At 36.5% G+C, this 20,439-nt stretch overlaps 1 protein-coding gene and 1 long non-coding RNA gene across 2 annotated transcripts in view; one reads left to right on the top strand and one right to left on the bottom strand.

The window, feature by feature from the left end:
- Positions 1 to 10,153: 10,153 nt before the first annotated feature.
- LOC128092156 (uncharacterized) lies at positions 10,154 to 11,612 on the bottom strand. The gene is made up of 2 exons (XR_008211664.1): positions 11,523 to 11,612; positions 10,154 to 11,245 (listed from the first exon to the last, which is right to left on the bottom strand). It is a non-coding gene; the product is annotated as an uncharacterized LOC128092156 (long non-coding RNA).
- The window catches only part of PUDP (pseudouridine 5'-phosphatase), a 58,906-nt gene continuing 49,904 nt past the window's right edge, over positions 11,438 to 20,439 (top strand). The window contains exon 1 of the mRNA XM_052705670.1: positions 11,438 to 11,671. Coding sequence (XP_052561630.1) covers positions 11,590 to 11,671 — 82 coding nt within the window. The 5' untranslated portion in view covers positions 11,438 to 11,589. The remainder of the gene's footprint in view (positions 11,672 to 20,439) is intronic.

The following is a 20,439-nucleotide window of genomic DNA, read 5'->3' on the forward strand; positions in this document are numbered from 1 at the left end:
CCTACACTGCTTTTTGATAAGAAACTAATTCACTGCTAGGAACGATTTCAACATGTTTTCAAAATGCAAATACATACTAACCTTAGCAAGAACTCATCTTAGTTTGCCACTGAAGATCTTCTATCAGGCTTTTCAAATGCTACTGACATTGTCATGTATTCTTGGAAAACTAGGTTAGTGCAAGAACTGCAGGTATATTTCTGCCTTCAGTACACATTGTAAACATTCCTGCAGAATACCTATACAGCAATGTTTAAAAAATTGTATTAAAACACCGTGAGAAGCATTATTTCAGATCACTGTTTTTTGGATGCCAGAGCTAATCTTGTTTTGATTACTAACACTTCTTTTATAACTGACATGATCACAGAAAATGACTACTCCCAGGAAGTCCTAATACAAAAATTCAGTCATTAAGCTTTTACTTTGTGTATTATACTCTTCCATCTACCCCAATCTACTTATTTTTAACAACAAAACTTGATCAGGAAGATATATCTAAAGAAATGCAACAACTGCTGCCAGTGACACAACAGAATCTGCAACCCTTGCATTCTAAATACAGAACTTCATGTTCCTTTCAGGCAAAATGCTGAAGCTAAATGAATGACTGGGACAAATCAAACTGAAACAATATTTCTGAATAGCCATCTACATGCAACATTTATGTTGTATTTTACTTCGCTTCAAGAAATCAGCACAGCTTGTTCAGAGCTTTTCTCCTATGTTTTCCCCTGTACTCTAAAATAATATTGTAAAATAAGAACACTAAAAGCATTTTAATTTTTCTCTATCTCAAATACAGATAATAAATGTTAGTTCTACATTACAACTTGAAAAAAACTGTCATGGGATAGCTGAAAGCATTGGAAACTAAAAATATTAAGTCCAACCAATTGCTTAAAATCTTGACAACAAAGAAAGTACTCATTTATTTTTTAATCTCTATGAAAATCATAGTTTTGATAAATCATATTTTAGAAAGTACTGAAAAGTCCTTCATGAAGGAATCACCACAAAAGATGGGAGATGCAACATCCACTGAAAAAAAAAAACAACAAAACTAACCACAACAAAAAATTTTTTACAAAATGAGTGTTTGTATGCCAAAATATAGACAAATTGAACGATAAGACGACTTATCTGCTTTAATATTACAATTCAAGGCATTCAACATACAAAATAAAACATTAGTCTTTAGTGGGTTTTTCCACTGAGGACAGTTTCCCACTCTGCAAAGTGGCTAACAGTATCTATTCACCTAAATATGAATGTCCATATGCATAATAGAGTTAAATTCTCAGAATGGGTAAAGAAAAATAGTTTTGAAAATGTGTTTGGAAGGAAAGGTAGGTACAAAAATCCCTGACTGGATTTATTGGAAGATCCTACAGCAGAGCTACAGTGAGCAAGACCTTTTGACTCAGTTAATCAAAACACCTCTCCTAACTTTAGTTAACACCTCTGCTAATTTAGTCTCAAACACAACTACGTGTTCATCTACCAGGAAATTGCATGCATCCTTGTGAAAACAAAACATAATAAAGATCACTCCCATTTTCAACTGGTAGAATGATAGAGCACATCTAAATCTTTCCACTTGTACATAAATCTGTTAATCCCAACTACGTAACAAAACTGAAATCTCTGCATTATTTTTTTTTTCATGGTAAAATCCAAAGAATGTAGCTAATTTGAGAAAATTATTCTGAAAGTTACATACATCCAGAATGAAAAGATATTGCTCTGTTGTTCCTACGATCTTCATATATATAAATTGGATTATTGGTTTTAATGGTATTTCTTCTGCAGCAAATCTTCAGTGAAAAACAATGGAAAAGACTTTGATACATTCACACTTTGGCTTAGTCTGAAAATACCAGAAATAAATTTCACAGTTGAAATTTTTTTAACCATTTAGCTACTCTGGAGGACTGTAGGAAAATCACTATATGATAAGAATTTGTGAAACTTATTGACTGCAGATGACTGTGCAATTCAGAATATGTCAAAATGTTTTTTCTTTCACTGGCCCAAACAGTTGGAAGTCAGAAAGTGCCAAATCCAGAATACACAATGGGTGTGGTAGGACAATTCAGCCAAGATTGGCAATATGCTCCACAGTCTTCAAAGAGGCATGGAGCCTGGTATTATCATGTTGCAAGAGAAAGATTGTCTTCTCTGTCTTGACTCTGAAAGTCAGCATCACCATACAGCAGAAAGAGTAGATGGTTTGTCCACGTTCCAAGAGGATCCAGAAAGATCACCCCTTTCTTATCCCCAAAGACAATGCACATCCCTGCTGAGGGATGCATCTTGAACTTTTTCTTTGATGGGAAATCACATATCTCCATTCTATGGACTGTTCTTCTGATTCCTGCTTGTAGTGGTGACACTGCATCTCATCATTGAATGATGTGATCTAGCAAACTGTCACCTTCAGCCTCATATAGGTTTAGTAGGTGCTGACAAACTTGCATACCATGTTTTTACTGTTCCTGCATGAGCATCTGTGTGACCACTGCTGTTTCTGACCTACTGAAGTAGATATTCAGCTTCATACACAGATCCCTGGTCATAATCCAGTGATATGCACGGTTGAACTAATTGAGACAGTCTTCATTTTGTGGTGTGACAACTGAGCATGGCCATGTGGAATGTGGCTTGTCTTTCAGCTTGCTGTCACCACTACTGAAACACACCACCCGCCACCTCATGGTGCTCATACCCACCGTTTGGTCTCCATAAACAAGCAAGCATTGATGAATGTCAGTGGGTGCCATTTTTCTGCATGAAGAAAGTCAGTTATGCACCTTTCCTTCATCTGCACTTCTATGTCAGATGCCATCTTGTCAGACTACCTCTCTGCTGCCATCCATTGCACCACAACAAAATGTAATGGAATATTGGCAGGAAGGTTCAATCTCTACTGCCATACCATCAACAAACAGCTTTGGCATTGTGCCCAACATAATAAAATAGGAGGCATTACTTTCAGAGCATCCCTTGCAGTATATGTTCCTGCTCTTGGCAGGAGGCTTGGAACTAGATGATCTTTAGAACTCCCTTCCAACCTCTGATTCTATGATCCAGGTTTTCCATTCACTATAGATATAGATTCTTACTATCAGATAACATTTACCTAATCTACCTCAGGTTATGTGTAAAACAAGTTCCTTAAAGAAATAAAGGTCTGACGAGACAGAAAAAATATTTCATTGGATCTACTAGATAATGAATTTAGTTATTTTTCCTGGATATGTTAATTTAGAAAAAGCAGATGTATGTGCAGATCCTCACCCTTTGCTCGGTTGTTCAAGCAGAAGCAAACACATACTTAACTAGAACAGTTGAAAACTTCAAGAGATCAAACATTTACTTTATTCCCACCTAATATAAGATCCTTTAGTTTAGATATCAGCCCAGAAAATGCTGGCAGAGAACCAGTGACAAGCGTGCCATCTACTGAATGAAGTTCTTTCCTGAAGCATACAGGCTTTCCTCAGAGTTCTTCAATGCAACCATGCAGCCTAACACTTTCTCATTTCACAACCACAACTCAAGGTGGTGAGTCTGTGGTGGCACATCCTACTTAATTGGGTACACACTCAACTTCTCTTGTTAATACCTTTTCAAAATTTGTATTAGCCTACTTTTTCCAGATGAGAGCATAGTTGTTGGGATAAAAACTATAAAAATACAACTATAGAGACAGGTTATCAAATGTGGTCATTACTCATTGCTGGTAGCAGTAACTGGACTAAATGACAAAACATTACTGAAACAGTGATACAAGTTTTCATTCTGTAATACAGTTCCTTTCAGATAGCTGCTTCATCAGGCTGGCAAGATGATAATTTTTTATATTTAAAAATGCAGAAAAATCTTTCAAACTGTATGAAGACATACAAAGCACATAATAGGCTAGATATGTTGCCACTGATCAGTCTTAGTGGAGAATAATACCAAATATATTTAAGTAATAAGGATATAGCTAGAAGCAATTATAAAGAAAATTTTAAATCAAGTAAGAAGAAACAGAAGTTTCCAGCTTTTGAAAGGAAACAGCTAACACTGAAAGAAACAAAGGGAAATAAAAAGTCCAAGTAAAGACTAATGACAAAAAAATTGCTTTAATTCTGAAATATATTCGCACTAAGATAAACCTGGACATAGCAGGTTTTAGAATCCATTTCCTTCACTGATCATAACAGTACCAATAGTCTGATCATGAACATCCATCAGTGATCTCTCTCTTTTCTAAAACACATGTAAACTTGGTTATGATAGAAGACCAGAGATTATTATTTATAGCTACATAGGCTGTAAAATTCAATTTATGTAACAATTTGCTGAAACAGCTGATTGACCTAAAATATGGAGAACAATCTGACTAAGCAGAGGTAGAAATATTCCCAAGAACTACAAATAATTCATTACTCAAAAAAAAATAAAATTGTGCTTATTGGAAAAAATTAGTAATTCAGTACTCACGGTAATTCAAAGGAATATTGTTATCTGTGGCAATGAAGACAGCCTATTAGTATGAGGTGACCTTACTATTTGCTACTGGTAAAACCCAAGGTTGTAAAATTTGATGTATCCAGTGCTGGACTTCCAAAGGTTAAAGAAACATGTTAAATCTAAAAAAATAAAAAATAAAATAAAAATCAGAGGAACAACAGGGGCTATCTAAGAAGGGTAACAAAGTTGGTGAAGGATCTAGAAGGCAATAGGTGTGAGAAGTGAGTGAAGTCCCTCTATTCAGCCCAGAGAAGAGCAAACTAAGGGAAGGCTTGATGGTGGCCTATAGCTTCCTCATGAGAGTAGTGGAGAGGCAGTGCTGAGCTCTGCTCTATGGTAACAATGACAGGACCCACAGGAACTACATTTAGCTCCATGAGGGGAGGGTCAGGTTGAGTGTTAGGAAAAGGTTCTACACCAGAGGGTATCTGGGCCCTGGAATAGGCTCTCCTGGGCAGTGAACATGGTCCCAACCTGCCAGAGTTCAACAAGCACTTGCATTATGCTCTCAGACCCAGGGTTTGAATTTTGAGTGGCCCCATATGGAGCCAAGAGTTGGATTTCATCTTTGTGGGTTGCTTCCAATTTAGAATTTTCTATGATTCTAGAAAATGGCTTTGTAAATCTCAAAAAATTTTAGAAAAATGTCTATCCTGGACAAACATTACACATATTCAGTTCTGTCTCAATGAAAAGAATTTAGCTAGATCTTGAATTCAAAACTAGGAACCATTCAGTCCTGTAGTGCTGCTGGGAGCAAGCATTCCCCTTATAGAACCCAAAACAAAATGTTTGAGGTGCACTTAGTAGGTGAAATGAACTGGCTAAAAAACTAAATTCAAGCTCTCACTTGCTTGACAGCATTGAGATTTTAAGCTTCTTTCAAGGTACCTTTAATATCTAGTTGTATCTACAAGTGTTTTTTCCAATCTTACAAACATTTTTGAAAACATCCTTCATTGATTGCTGCTAAATTCCAACTATAAAATAGGAAATACTACTACACTGTAGTTGACTTTTTCTTTTTCCTATCTACACTCTGAACTTAATTCCTCAAGACATGTAAAGATATGCTTAACTTAAAGTAGGTATATGACCTATAAAGGGATTATTTCCACACACCAAAACTAGCAGCCTTCATGTTCATGCTCACAAAATGTATCTGACATTGGCTGTCCATAAAAGCATGTTCTGAAGTATATTACAAGTATGTGTCTGCATGTGTAGCAAGGAAGTAGGGCAGTAACTTCAGAAAGGAAAAGAGGCATTCCCAACAGGGAATTTTGACTTGCCTCTGAGATATGCTAATTCTTGTAACTAAGAAAAAATCCTTGTTCCCCTAGTCAATATATCTAACATAGCTCAGCTTCAATACCAACTCAAGAAGCTGGCTAACTCTGCTTAGCATTGCCCCCTTCCTTCCCACCATTTCTGCTCCCTGATCAGAGCTGCTATAGCACAGTTTTATGGCTTCTCTATTTAGATAGGTCCAGATACTCAGACCAGAATAATCATTCCAGATAAAGGAACATAGCTGGTTTCCAACTGACTCCTGTACTACCTAGGTACTGACTGTGTGTTCACTTCTGAGTATGTAGATGTTCTGAGCTGAGGGTCAGCTAGCTCATTTCTCTCTGGCCTATTTTCTGAGAAGAAACAACATTAAAAGGACAAGGACAGAATTCAGAATTGAGCTGTGAAGATTCAGCTCTCCAGTTTGTTGCATGCTGACTGGGCTACATGCACACAAAACTTTAAAACATGACAGATCAGTGCCTCACAATACTTGTTATCCAGAAAACACAAATTGTTCTCTTTCTTTACTTTCTGATGATGTAATTATTGCATTCTTGGACAATGTTCAGCTTAGGAACACAGGACTTAAAAGGGACCACTGGAAGGGTGTCTGCATTTAGTTCCACCCTTATTGTAGGCAACTAAGTGAGAAATGTCTTGCTTAGAAGAGTTAATGAAATACACATTCCATGTGGCACTACCTTCCCCCTTCTCCCCCCCCCCCCCCCCCCCCCCATAATTCATTGCAAACTGTAGTAAAATGAAAAATAATATAGCCATAAAAATCACATGCCAACAAAGAAACCAGTAAGTATAACCAGTATTTTTGGATCTTTTGATGATGTAAATTAGATAAATAAGATTTACAAGACATCCAAAAGAGGAAGTCATAGGAAAAGCAAAACAATATAAAACACTTCAAATTTTATCTTGGTATGCATTTCCTTCTGCCTAAATCCTTCTGATAGTTTAAGGATAAGTAGGACCCATCCATTAAGCATTTAAGATTTCAGTGACAATGACACTGTTAATCATTTACACATTTTGGCTGTGTGCAGCCAGTATTTTACTGGAAGACCAAAAATTACATTAAAAAGCTAATTCACGAGCCATGTAATGTAGAGGACTGATAATTATTCTCTCTGGCTTTAATGGAAACAACAAATGACCCTGAAGCATGACATTAAACTCTAATTTCCCAGCTTCTGAACCTGTTCATTCCATTGCCAATTCTCATCAACAAATATAAAAATTGTCATCTGAAAATATGTTAGATCCCTTGTCCCATCTTGTGCTTGATAGGTTCTTCTGGACTTTCACTCCTCATTGCTGTATAATAGTACCTCATCTAAATTCATAGATTTCCAATGTATATCTTCACTTTTTTTCTCCTTTAAGCATGATACGTCATCTTTCTTGCCTTTGTAACTAACTCACTTATAATTAGTGAAAGATAATAAAATCCAGACAACAGAGGGCTCTTACGCCTCTATATGCTTTGCATAAAATAAGAATACTCATACTAATACTTAAGGAGGATATACTTCCATTTGACTTTTTATATTTTTATATATATATATATGTTTATAATCAATAAAAAATATTGTAGAACAGCAGAAATACAGTGATGCTTCATTGACTTAAGCTATACGCTCAATTTCCTTTTTTCAACCATAAAAACACGAGCAGAAACCGTATAATTTAATTCACATTCTTAAGGAAAAATTTTTTTCTTTGATGACATTCATCACAGGGAGGAGTTTCCTCTTCTCAAGGCTTATAGGCTCAACTATAGCAACTGTTGTGAATCTCAGTTGACACCTGAGTTAAATTACATTTAGCTCTGTGTCATTCCAAGTAATTTCTTACTAATAGGGGGTTTAAAATCTGTTCACGTAAATCATCACGAAAGCTTTTAAATTACTCAAGTAATTCATTCATCTCATTCAAGGGATTTATTCAAGTCTTTAGAATCTTTTTTTTAATATTCAAACCAATATGGATTATAATCTGTTTATCCTCTTTGCAATGGCACCTGCAGAACAAGAAAAATATGTCAGCCTTTTCAATATGAAACACACAGTATATCATGCTCCTGTCAATGCTACACATTTACTGTAAGTGAATCCATGTTTTAAGAACAGTGTAAAGTAATGAAATAGCAAACTGCAATTTTGATTCAAGTCTATTACCCAAGATAACACTTGGGCATATTCTGAAACTTTTATTAGCCAGGAAAACAACTTCTTAAATAAGTTTCCATGATTGGGAAAACTTTTTAGCTTCAAAACCAAACACAAGAAGACTAAAAAACATTATGTGGCCTGTGTACAATGTATGTGTCCAATCATTTGGCTTGCCTGGTCCACACTGCGTGAAGAAGAATTGTCTTGGGCCAAACATAAAATACATAATATAGTCAAAGTTTATAAGTAACAAAACTTCTTTTTAAACACACACACAAAAAAGAGGACAACATTAGCAAAATCACTGAGCTGGACATATATGGATTGTGTATAAGAATGTACTGTATACATAAGAACTGCATGGACAGGCAACTGGGTATTTTCACCTTATGTCACATAAAGAACAATAAAACCAAAGTAATTTTATCATAAAAACAAATTCAAAGAAAAAAGATGTGTTTGGGATAAGAAAGATTACTAATTATAGTCTTTTACATCTATATCTTACATAAGATATACAATATCTATATCTTATAGATATTATATATCTAACTATAGTCTTTTAAAAAACTGGACATGTATTTGTACCCTATTATGCCAAAATAACCTCGGCAAAAAAACTCAGTCATCTGCTTTGGCATGTGTTGTATGAGCCTAAACAGAAAGTTAAATGCATTAAAAACACACAAAAAACTATGTTCTTCAGACTGCAGGATTAAAGCCTACTTGCATGATTATTTCTCAGTAACACAAGTTCACACTTAATAATAAGGTTAACATGCATATAATTATTAGTTTTCATTGCTATTATGCTTCCACCACACTATGCTTTCCACAGCTCAACAGCTACTTTTATTTTTCCTTTCACATGAAAAATGCCTAAAACAAAAAAATAGCAAATTAAAGTCAACTGCATAATTCTCAATTTTTCACTTCTTCAAAAACAAATACCAACAAAATACTAATGCTAAGTAGCATTTGGGCGACTATCACAAAATACTACTACTGTGGTGTTTGACAAGAATATTCAAGACAGCTGAAATAAATCTTAGATAAACTTCTTTGTTTATGTGTTTATCTAGAAAATTATGATCCACTATGAACTACAAGTTTTGCTTGGACTTTCTTCTCATTTCATTCTGTTACTGAAAAGACTATGTCATGCTGAATAAATCTAAACAGTAAGCTAACATTATGTTGATTACCACCGATGAGCCAAAATAACAAAGTAAATTGAGGTCATCAGTATGTCAGCGAACTTGACTGTCTTAAAATGTCAACAATAGACATTTTAAGCATACACCGCTTAATCCTATAAGGGCTGTTGTTGAGTAGCATACATTTTCCCAAACAGAATGTCTTTCAGATTCATCTGCACTTTAAACAGTCAAAAGACATGGAGTTTTATTATGCTAAAGACAGTAAATATTTTCCCTTTTTTTGAGGGAGAGTTGAAGTTGCGATCAAAACGATTATGCTTCTCTCTAAAATAGTTACAAAACACGAGACTGATGTGGCTTTTTTCTTGTTAAGAAGTACAGGTGCTACTATGCCAACAAATACAAATAAAGAAGAATTCATTTTATTTTTTACATTTTACAGTTAGAAACCAAATGAATCCATCTCAGGTACAACTGCTGTACAGTCTCATTACTCACCCTCTAGAAACTTTTGCCACAATAGCTAACACTCCTACAGCAGAAATCCAGTCTTTTAAAGAGAATACTAGGATTACAAGTATTGAAATGACTTTTTCTTCTAACAGATTAACTTTTTTTTGAACATAAAAAGAACAGTTATGTTAGTTTATTCAGAAGTTCATTTAACTGTGATCAAAGACAACTGCAACCTGAAAAAGCGTTTGAACATTGAGTAGATGCACATTATTTATTGGAGAAGCGAAATAGTTGCAGGCATTGTTCTTAACCACATTGTAGGGCTACAGATGAAAAAGTACAGGATCAATTTTCTTAACACAAGAACTAGTAGATGTACATCATGACGACACAAATAATTTTTTTAAAATACGCTTAGGGCATAGCCTTTTTCTTAGATTACATAGGCAAGCTAAGGGTTTATACCTGGCTAAATACCAGAAAATGAGACATTAAAAACAAACAACAAAATAAAAATGACAAAAAAACAACTTTGTTTGGAAGATAAATTTATTTTTATCTTTTTAATAATAAAAGGCCATAGACATTTTATCTCTTCTCTCACTTCCAAGAAAAGTGGTATGAATCTGTGTCTGGGATGTTTCTCACAAACGTTGGGTAAGGGTCTATTTAAGGAAGAGATGTTGGAGTAGGTATCATAGAATCACAGAATGGCCTGAGCTGAAAAGGACCTCAAAGATCATCTAGTTTCACGCCCCTGCTATGTGCAGGGTTGCCAACCACTACACCAGGCTGCCCAGAGCCATATCCAGCCTGGCTCTGAACCCATCCAGGGATGGGGCATCCACAACCTATGTAAGTAGGTAAGGCACAGAAGAATTCTAAACTAAAATTCAAATACAATCATATGACATCTACAATTACAGCTTAAAAAGCAAAACCAGCTTAGTAAAAAGCTGAAATACTGCCTATCCAAATGAAAGAACTGTCAGGGACAACCAAAGTGCTGGGAGACCTACCTACAAGTGAGAGACCACTTCCCTCCAACATTGCTTTAGCAGAAAAACCAAAAAGCAGCATTAATCTTCACGTCAATGTGGCACCTTAGGTGCATGAGATTGCCACATTGTGTCTGCTTCTGCTGATGGGGTTTTGACCTGTAACCAGTGACCCTGATGACCACAAAGGAGTTTGTCTGTGTGGAAAAAATGAATGTGGAAATGCTGGTGAAGGAAAGTTGCAACTTCTGCTCACAACTACTCAGAGACAACCAGTTGGTGGTGTATGTTGGAAGGATTCCCTTATTCTCAGGCACACTGGCTTGTTTCTCGAACTTCAGAATGAAAAGAAAGAAATGAAAAGGAACTAGAGTCACACTCAACAGCCGTTAAGAAGAACATAATTGATTTTTATACACCGCTGCTTTCTTCTTCTCTAAACCTACGGTTTTAAGTAGATTTGAGACTCTATTTATAGCTCTAGTAGTAGTTGCACCCCTGTGAATCTCTACGTGGGCACAGCACAACTTTGTGAGAAAATGCTGTCTACACTATCAAAACAGGAGCAACTCCCCAGTCCTCCCAGAGAGCAGCATCCAAAGGGATTAACAAACGAACAAAACTTCTAAAGAAAAAAAAGACAAGCAGAAAATAGTACTTTCCTTGTTTAAAAAAAAAAAAAAGAGAGAGAGAGAGAAAAATTTTTTAAGCGGTCCCTCGGTGCCGCTGCCCACGGTCCGCCCCGCGGCGCCTGCCCTGTGCCTCCCGCTCCACCGCACTCCACCCAGTGGCTGTGCCCGCGGGCGCCCGGCGGCTATTCGAGCTCCGCAGGACAGCACCGCACGCAACGGCCCGGCACCCCCGCCCTGCCCCGCTCCGCCCGCCTTCCCCCGCGGCAGTACCGCTCCCTGCTCCCCATCCGCTCCGGCTGCTGCGCTTGCGCCGCCTCTACGCGGGGCTCGGCTCGCCATGTCGGCTTCTTCCTGTTCCTCCACGGCCGCGCTGCGGCCGGTCACTCACCTCATCTTTGACATGGACGGCCTGCTGCTGGGTGTGTAGCCTTCGTCCCCCCGTCTCCCCCTCCCTCCCCTGCAGCTTCCCGGAGCCCCGCTACAAGGCTCTGCAAAGGGCTGAAGGCGGTGGTGGGCAGCCCAAAACGCGCCGCCCCTCAGCCCAGACGCCTCCCGGGCTGTGGGAAGCAGCGCCGAGCGGTCGGGCTGTCCTCGGTGGCAGCTCATTGCCGGCCTCCTCCTCGGCGAGCAGGCGGGCAGCCTGATTGAAGGGATTAAAGCGACAGGAAACTGTTTTTTTCCTCCTTCCCGCCATTCTCTGCTACTTGTGGCTACATTCTGTCTGATTTTAAAGCTTTAGAGAGCAAGGGGTGCTTGCCCTTAATTTCAGCGTGGCGGTTTGGGAGAGTGGTTGAGAGATTAGCCTGGGGTTAAGGTTCTGCGTTGAGTGCAGAGAGCACGTTTACAGCTATGGGAAGAAGCCGTGGGCTGTGAGACTTCCCAATCTGGAAAGTGCTACGAGGTCCATGAGCATCCTTTGGGCCCTAGCTATTTAAAGAAGTTGCTGTTTCCTGCAGAAGTCTGGAAACCCCTCGCAAATTTTCTATTAGAAGGACTTTATCAGGATCCAGGATCCTGAAATGTCAGCTCTATGCTGCGTTTGAATTGGGTCTTGGGGGGTTTGGGTAGTTAGCATAGCCTTTGTGTTTGCTTTAGCTTCTTGCTGAATAGGGAAGTCGTACTGTGTGCTTCCTGTAGAATCATGGAATGGTTTGGGAGTAGTTGCTGTGTGTTACAGTAGAAGAAGCACCTTTGGATGTGGGTTAATTCTTAATAAATGTTATGTTGATGCATGTGCCTCAAGTGTGTACTGGGAAAGTAAATTACAACTCAGATTGTTGTAGTTTCTAGAAGGACTGCTGTGAAGTCCAGTGAGTTCTGTTTCCAAGAAATGCCTGTTTTTTCCTTCCTTCTCGTGTTGAAAGGACTAACAGAATTACCCTGTTTCCAATAAATAATACTTTATCCATCCTTCACCTTATTATAATGTGGTCAATGTCATTAGTATATCATTGTTTAAAACAAAAATAGTTTTACTCCTATTAGCAGGAGCAGTTACAAGCAATCTTTGGTTTCTTTCAGTTTGTGCCATTTGCAGGCTCAATGCAGTGTGCAAGGCACTGATTAAGATGAGTTGTTTCAGTTTCATTTTCTGGGTAACTACTGGAATCTCAAATAGGCTGAGGGTGTGCTGTTTTATCTAGAAGCAATTAATTTAATTCTTATCTAGAAGCTTCAGGAAACTTTATTTATTTATTTATTAGTGTAATTTTGTGCAGAACTCAACAGAGCAGGGCTGTCTACACAAGCTGTGTGAATATTCAGGCTTTGGTGATATGAATGTGTAAGAATTGTAGATCAGTTTTAAGTGAACTTATTGTGTGCAGGTATTTAAAGGACAGATAGGTTAGCACTGTATTATATTCTGGGATCTAAATACATTTTTTTTTTTTCCACAGATACTATCCTGTCTGTATTTAGAAATTACATTTCTGTAGCATATCAAACAGGGAGGGGAGGAAGATTCTGAATCATATTGAGTGCTCCAGAGTCCTGGGGTTTATATGTTTAAGAAGCATTAAAAATGTTCTAAATTGTGAACTATGCCTCAAGCTGGGAAAGTAAAGTACTAAGAATTCATAGTTTTCAACCTAAGTTTGCCAAGATTGAGGCACTCAAGGTTTAAACCCACTCCTTGCTGTTATTAAATCTGCTTGTTTAAAGTACAGCACCAGATAAATACTTAGTCATTTTCTGGATGGAAGAGTTTATGCATGCTGATAAAATTTATTTTTATCTGTAAAAAATGGGACATCATACACCGCTGAAGTATTTATTGTTACATGTTTTTGCTCCCCTTGTTACTCTTACATTTCATTGAGAATGTAATTTCTTTCATTTACGAAGTTACATAGAAAGAACGTGTTTTATTCTGGTAATCTTTCAGCTAGGATGAAAGCCATAATTGTGTGTAAAGTCAAACTGAAAATACTCTTCAGTGTCTTCCAGTACAGAGACATAAAAGGAATGCCGCCCTGATGATTTTCACAACATTAACCTGCTTTTGGAAAACTTGTGCATTTCAGCCTCTAAATACTTTTTGTCACGTTTAGAGTTATGTGTGACTAAGTTCTATCACAACTTTAAGATATTTTTCAGTGAATGTGTTTGTTCTATAATGATCCATACAAGGCAAAAGGCAGTCAGTCAGACTTCCCCAACATGGGGAGGTCTTACTGACTTCCGCCAAGTCTGAGGGGAGGCCTTGTGGCTCTCTTCAAATACCTAAAAGATGATTGTAGTAAGAGTGGGGTTGGTCTTTTCTCACTGATGACAGATAACAGGACAAGGGGAAATGGCCTCAAGTTGCACCAGGGTAAGTTTGGATATCAGGAAAAACTTCTTTACAGAAATGCTTGTGAAGCACTGGAATACGCTCCCCAGGGAGGTGATTGAGTCACCATCCCTGGATGTGTTTAAAAACCGTTTGGTTGTCTTGCTTAGGGATGTGATTTAGCAGAGGGTTGTTAGAGTTAGGTTGGTTGTTGTGGTTAGGTTGTGGTTGCAGTTGGACTTGATGATCTTTAAGGTCTTTTCCAACCTGAGCTATATATACTGTGATTCTGTAATCCTATAAGATTCTATTCTTTATGCTTTAATAAATTTTGAGTAATTTGAAGGAATGAAAAAAGGGATACACATGATATTTTCTTTTTAGATATTTTCTGCCTATCCAGTATACAGTGAATGTTCTTAATGAGACAAGTGAATGTACTGATGTAAAGTATGTGAGAAATAAAATACCAGTTCTTAATTGTCCTACTTTTTAATGTGATACATAAAATTAATTATTATTATTAATTATTAATTATTGAAGATGTTATAATAAATTATGTATTTCTAGAAGCCACAGAATCACAGAATGTCGAGGATTGGAAGGGACCTCAAAAGGGACCTCATCTAGTCCAATTCCCCTGCCTGGGCAGGAACACCTAGATCAAGTCACATCGGAACTCGTCCGGGTGGGTTTTGAATGTCTGCAGAAGAGACCCCACAAGCTATTGATATCTGCATGAATTATTTTGAATTAGGCAAACTATGTTTTTGGTAACGGATGTCTAAAACTATTTTGTAACTTTTTCAAGTGCTTTCATAATGGGCTACTCTTTTCAGAATCTGAAGCTTTAAATATTGCAATTATTTTCACTCCAAGGTTGTATGTGAAACTATTTGTCTGTTTTTGGAAGCTTTCATCTAAATTTCTCTGATTCTATAAAACAAATATTAATTGATCTATATACAATGTCAAATTGAACGCTGAAGTGATCTAATGTTATTGCTTTCTATAGCTGACATGTGCTTCTCATTGAAGTATAACATAGGAAGATTTGCAAAGTATTTACAAATTTGCATAAGTGTGAGTGTTAAATGAAGTCTAAAGCTCTCACTTGTCTTGATTTGACTTTGGAAACGATCCCAGTGTTCTACCTTAGAACCTGCATCTATATGCTTTATGTAGCTAAAGCTAGGCCTAATGTTGCTGAGTCTAATCTTCTGTGATTTTAACTCCCCCATTGTTTTATCATAATTGACTCTGATTAAGTTGTCCTTGAGTCCCACCTTTATACATCAGCTTACCTTAAATTGTAGTTCCTGAACTGTCTCTGGTTATTTTGGAGTCCAGTATCATTATTTGAAACATTACTTTACACCCTTTTATCAGCACTTATAAGCAGTGTGGTCCCTTTGTCTGCAGTTTTCATTTTGGATTACCTTCTCTTTCGCCTTGAGCTGTTGGATGAAATCAGGTTTTTTTGTTCATCATTCCAGCTGCTGTTGCCAGGAAATTAAAACACTGGAAAACAGTACTGTCACTTAGTAAATAAAATATGTGAACAGTGCCAGTAGACAGCTTGTTACTAAGTAGGTAAAATTAATCAAAGGGTGTTTTTTGTTGTTTTTGTTTTTTTTTTTTTTTTAATAGGAAACTCCAGCAGTACATAAGCTGTTACAGGGTAGACAGTGTCTGTACTGGTATGGTAGATTGTAGATATGCAGCAAGATTTACATACATAGCTTGGAAGTGTTGCTTGCTTCACTGTATAGTACAACCCTAGAGGAACAGGAATAACTACATTTTATTTTTATATATATTCTGCTGAACATTTTTATTTATTTTTTAAAAATCATCACTTTTGTAGATTAAAATTGCTACTTACTTTCCTGTAACAAAGAGGTTTGAATACAGACAGTATATGCTTAAAATTTGCCTAGTAGGGTTTTTTCTCTTGCTTTATACCTTTACTACATAAGACTACAGATCTAACTGCTAATACATAGTATATTCAAAACTACTAAACTTCTGTGCATGCTGTACAGAGTTGACTGGCCAAAAAGAAAAAGTCACAACGGAACAGAAATCATTAGTTGGAGATCTTTGATACCTAATTGAGCACTTTATATAGTTGCATTACGTACTATCTGATACTGGCATTTTAGCATATTGTAAAAATATGCAAAACCAGTGTTGAAGAAGGAGAAAGGTGGTTAGTGAGGGAAAAATAAGCGAGACACCAGATGGTTGTCAATAGGCAAATGCTGTGAGATCCAGTAATAAATAAAAAGAATCAAAATGGTCATTTAAGCATAAGTAGAATTTAGTTAGCATTGTCAAAACATTGCAGGATGATTCATGATTGGAATAGCTAAAGGTATGTGGTTCTATCTGATGCAGAAGCTACTAATGAAAGTAAGAAGGCATGAGGATAAAAAAAAAAACATGCTTCATATTCAGGAATTATGTTATTTTGCTCCTGCAACACTGTAATAGTGGGATGATATATTTAACGAGACAATTCAAAAAGACTATGCTATTTCCTTTGTTTTGGAAAAAACAGATGAGGTAACTCTTATTGAATCATGAAGATGCATTGCAGTTGTCCTTTAGAAGAACAATAAATAACTAAAATTAAGATAGTGTAGCATACTTAGGATCAAGTAGCATGCTGTGAAAGAACTGAAAATAGGCATCACTGGGCTGTTAATATCTGGTGACAAACACACACTTGGCATGCTTCAGCAGACTGCAAAATATAAACAAATCATTTATTTTCTTCTAAAATAAATGAATATAGTTATGTATACATATAAATTTATACAGGCACAGAAATGCTGTTAACTACAGGATAGAGAATGAGATGATTAATCTGTTGTGATACAGCAGTTGATCACAGAGCTGAGATAGAAAAAGTTAAAGGGAGTTGATGTAATTAAATCTAAATAACAAGGTGCTGTAGATAGTAACTCTTGTCTAACTACCTGTTTTTCTTATGAGATCACAAATTTTGTTGACAAAAATTTGAATTCTTATGTAGTGAATAATTTCATGTAGCAAACTTCTTCATGGTATTAAGTGACACTTCACAATGTTTTTGTGGTTAAATGTGAATGATACAGGTTCACTACAGACCTAAATGTTAAGACAAGTCATTAAGGACCTGTTTTTTTAGTAGAACCCTGCAAATATATTTTCTCCCTATGTTTTTGTTGTCAATGTTTTGTTTTGTGGGGTTTAAAAAAAATCCTCAAAAACACAGAAATGCAGAATTGAAAGATGAGAGCTAGTAGACTGATGAATGCTGCATAGGGTAGTTATGTATGAGATGAAACACTGTGTTGTGATTAGAACTTCTGAACCTTGAATTCCTGGTAAGTTTTCAGCGATGATGAGGTGCTCTCCTGGATTATAGGTGCTGGGAGGGAAATGCAGGAGCGGATGCTTTGGAGTTATAGAGCTTAGATAGTAAAAGGCACAAATTAGATGGTAAGAATCAGGAGAAAGATTTGGGTTGTTCATCAGCATTTCATGTCAATGCTTATTTCGGCATTGTTTGAACATACCTAAATAGGGAAGATAAATTTTTAGACTTAGACCTTATTGGATTTTTTTGCATGTGGTTTTTTCCTTCTCAGAATCTGGGTGGATACTGACAGTCCAGTGCAAATCAACTTTTCCCATCCTTTAGGTCTTACAACTCCTTGGCTCATCTAAATTGGGAGATCCAACTGCAAGCATAAACTATGCCGTAACTGTGTTGGAGAGGAACTTGTCACACCAGGCTTTGACTTTCCAGTTTCACTGAAAAGAAATTCAGGCATATATGATAGCAGGTCACTGGGTTGAAATTTTGGTAAACAAGAATACAAATAAGATTAAATGTTGCATTTGATCTGGACCTAGATTTCTCGAGAGCTGAAAATATTTTAGCCTGGAAATTAAGTTCTGTAGAAACCATATGTATAATATTAACCTATCCTGACTGATAATTAGGAAAACTGCTATAAAAATATTTCTTGGTTTTCTACTTAAAGCTAAACTAAAATTAAACTAACACACACACCACCTAACACTTTAGTATACAAAACTTAATCATATATTTGTTTTTGTTAGAAGTAGTCACAACCTTCCATAAATTATTAACCTTGCCAATGAAACAGTGTATTCAAGCAGATGTAAGAGACTGTTTCTTAAACAACTTAGTTTTGCAAGATATCATTACTGTAACTTTAAATCATGATGTCTTACACATGATTATCTGACCATTTGCAGAAGGGCAAGGACTATTTTAGGCAATCAGAAGTTTTCTCCTTTTTCAGCCACCATCTCATTAGCATGGAGGTGTTTGGATTCCCATGTGCCACTCTTTAGCAATTCTTGTATTGCTCGTCATACGGGGAATCTTATCTGTAGGATAGTTGAAATTAACTTGCAGCTGAATTCATCAGTGTTGTGAGATCCACAAGAGTTTTGGCATTTTTTCTTTCTTTCTAGTGTTACCTGTCCATTGTGACAAGGTTGGAAGTCATAAGTTTACTCTCACTTTCATTTCATTGCACAAGTTGCCTAGGAGATCTCAATTACAAGAAAACTGGTAAGAGCTCCATGCTGGAGTTTGCTATGTGCATGCTGTCTGTTATTTTAAAGTGTGAATGGAAGGTTAAAACAGCTTCCTATTTCTTCTGCATCAGAGCAAATAGCACCAATTCAGCTAAACATCAGTCCTCTCTAGATTGTCCACTATTATGGCTTAAGTGCAGAAATTTAATCTTCTTGGGCTATACACTGGTAATCTTGGAAGCCTATTTCTTGCTTTCAGGTAGTGGAAACTTACTTTCTTGCCATTCTCAGTTTTCATCTGAGCTTGGGAAACAAAGAATGAAACAAAAATACCCACTTGCCCCTATGTTCTGTACTTGTATCTTGTTGCAAAAACAATGTAATTAAGGATATTGTTCGGTTAATTCTTGTGTGGTTCATGAGCAAATTATGAAGATGCATAAAACAGCTCTTCATTGAGACTTAACTAACCATAAATAGAACAGAAAAGGTTTGTCATTTATCTCAAAGCTAGCATTTTCATTTAACTGCCACAAGAATTTTGGCAAAGGCATAACAAGTGTGCTATCCTAGACTCTAACTTTTATTATTTCCATGATTGATTTGCAGACTGTCCATTCACCTTTGTCTGTTGTTTGTGGCTAGAATTATCCAAAAGTGGAGCTCAGTCCAGCATCTGTTGAATAGGGTTTTTTTCATTTCTGTAATGGCTACTGCATATCAAAACGCACTGAGCAGCATTAGTAATGATCTTCTTTTTCTCCCTGAGGAATTGAGTGCAGTGCTCCCAAGCTGAAAGACTCGTGACTTGATTTGAATATTACACATAAATTACACGCAAATTCAATGCTGTTCTGGTGCTTATTTATTTTAGTTGTGTCAGACTCAAAGCATTTGGTTTTAAAAGGAAAAAAACCCAACATATCAAATATTTAAATCCCAAGAGTTTTCAAATTTCTTGTGTTAATAATGTGAAACACATCCAGTTATTTCAGAGGGCCTTTATCAAGTGTAGAGGTGTTCTGGAGGTGCTGAGAATCTAAATGTTCTGGTTAGTGATTTTAAAAAATGCACTCAGCAGTTTGACCATTCGTGAAAGTTATTTTCTTTCTGTGCCTTAGTGCAGATTTTGGAGTCTGTTTGTAGGTGATAAGGTTTTATATTTGTTAACTACATACACTGTTTTGTATATAAAGTTTAAAGTATTTTGCTTTGAATGTAAATAATAAGGTGCTATAAATGGAATATAATTTTGCACAAAGAAAAGGTGCACAGAATTTTCCCTTTCAGTGACACTGTTTCCAGCTGCCGCACTCCAATTTCCTTTTTAGTTGAGGGGAAAAAAAAAGATGTCAACAAACTTGGATTTGTTATTCTGCATAGTGACAACAGTTACACAGGATGCCATCTTGGGCCCAGCTCTGCAGCTCTTGTTCTGATTACTTGCAATTCATTTGTGTGGTCTTTCTCTCAGTTGACTAATAGAACTCTCAAGAGTCTAATTTTTAGTGACATCTTAATTTGTGTAGAGCGATTTACCAGCCAAATTCTGCTCTTCAGTTCTGTTGGTATATTTTTCCCAGGAGGCAATCTTAATCTGGAATACTTGCTTTTGTACTTACAGAGTTCTTTTAAGGTGTTTATTCTCAACTATTTTTAACTTTTTTTTTTTTTTTTTAAATTTTATAATTGATAATCGATTGTTAATGGTGATATTAATTCTCACAAGATGATCATTCTTTTAACAGCAAGGAACTATATTAACTAACAACACAAAAGCAATTAGGCTAAATGATGCCTCTTATCAAGCTTGGTATACGTTGCTTTTATTGTAGAAAACTTTTTTTTTTT

Source organism: Tympanuchus pallidicinctus, unplaced genomic scaffold (assembly GCF_026119805.1).
Source record: "Tympanuchus pallidicinctus isolate F22 unplaced genomic scaffold, pur_lepc_1.0 scaffold6, whole genome shotgun sequence".
In the NCBI taxonomy this organism is placed as follows: Eukaryota; Metazoa; Chordata; class Aves; order Galliformes; family Phasianidae; genus Tympanuchus; species Tympanuchus pallidicinctus.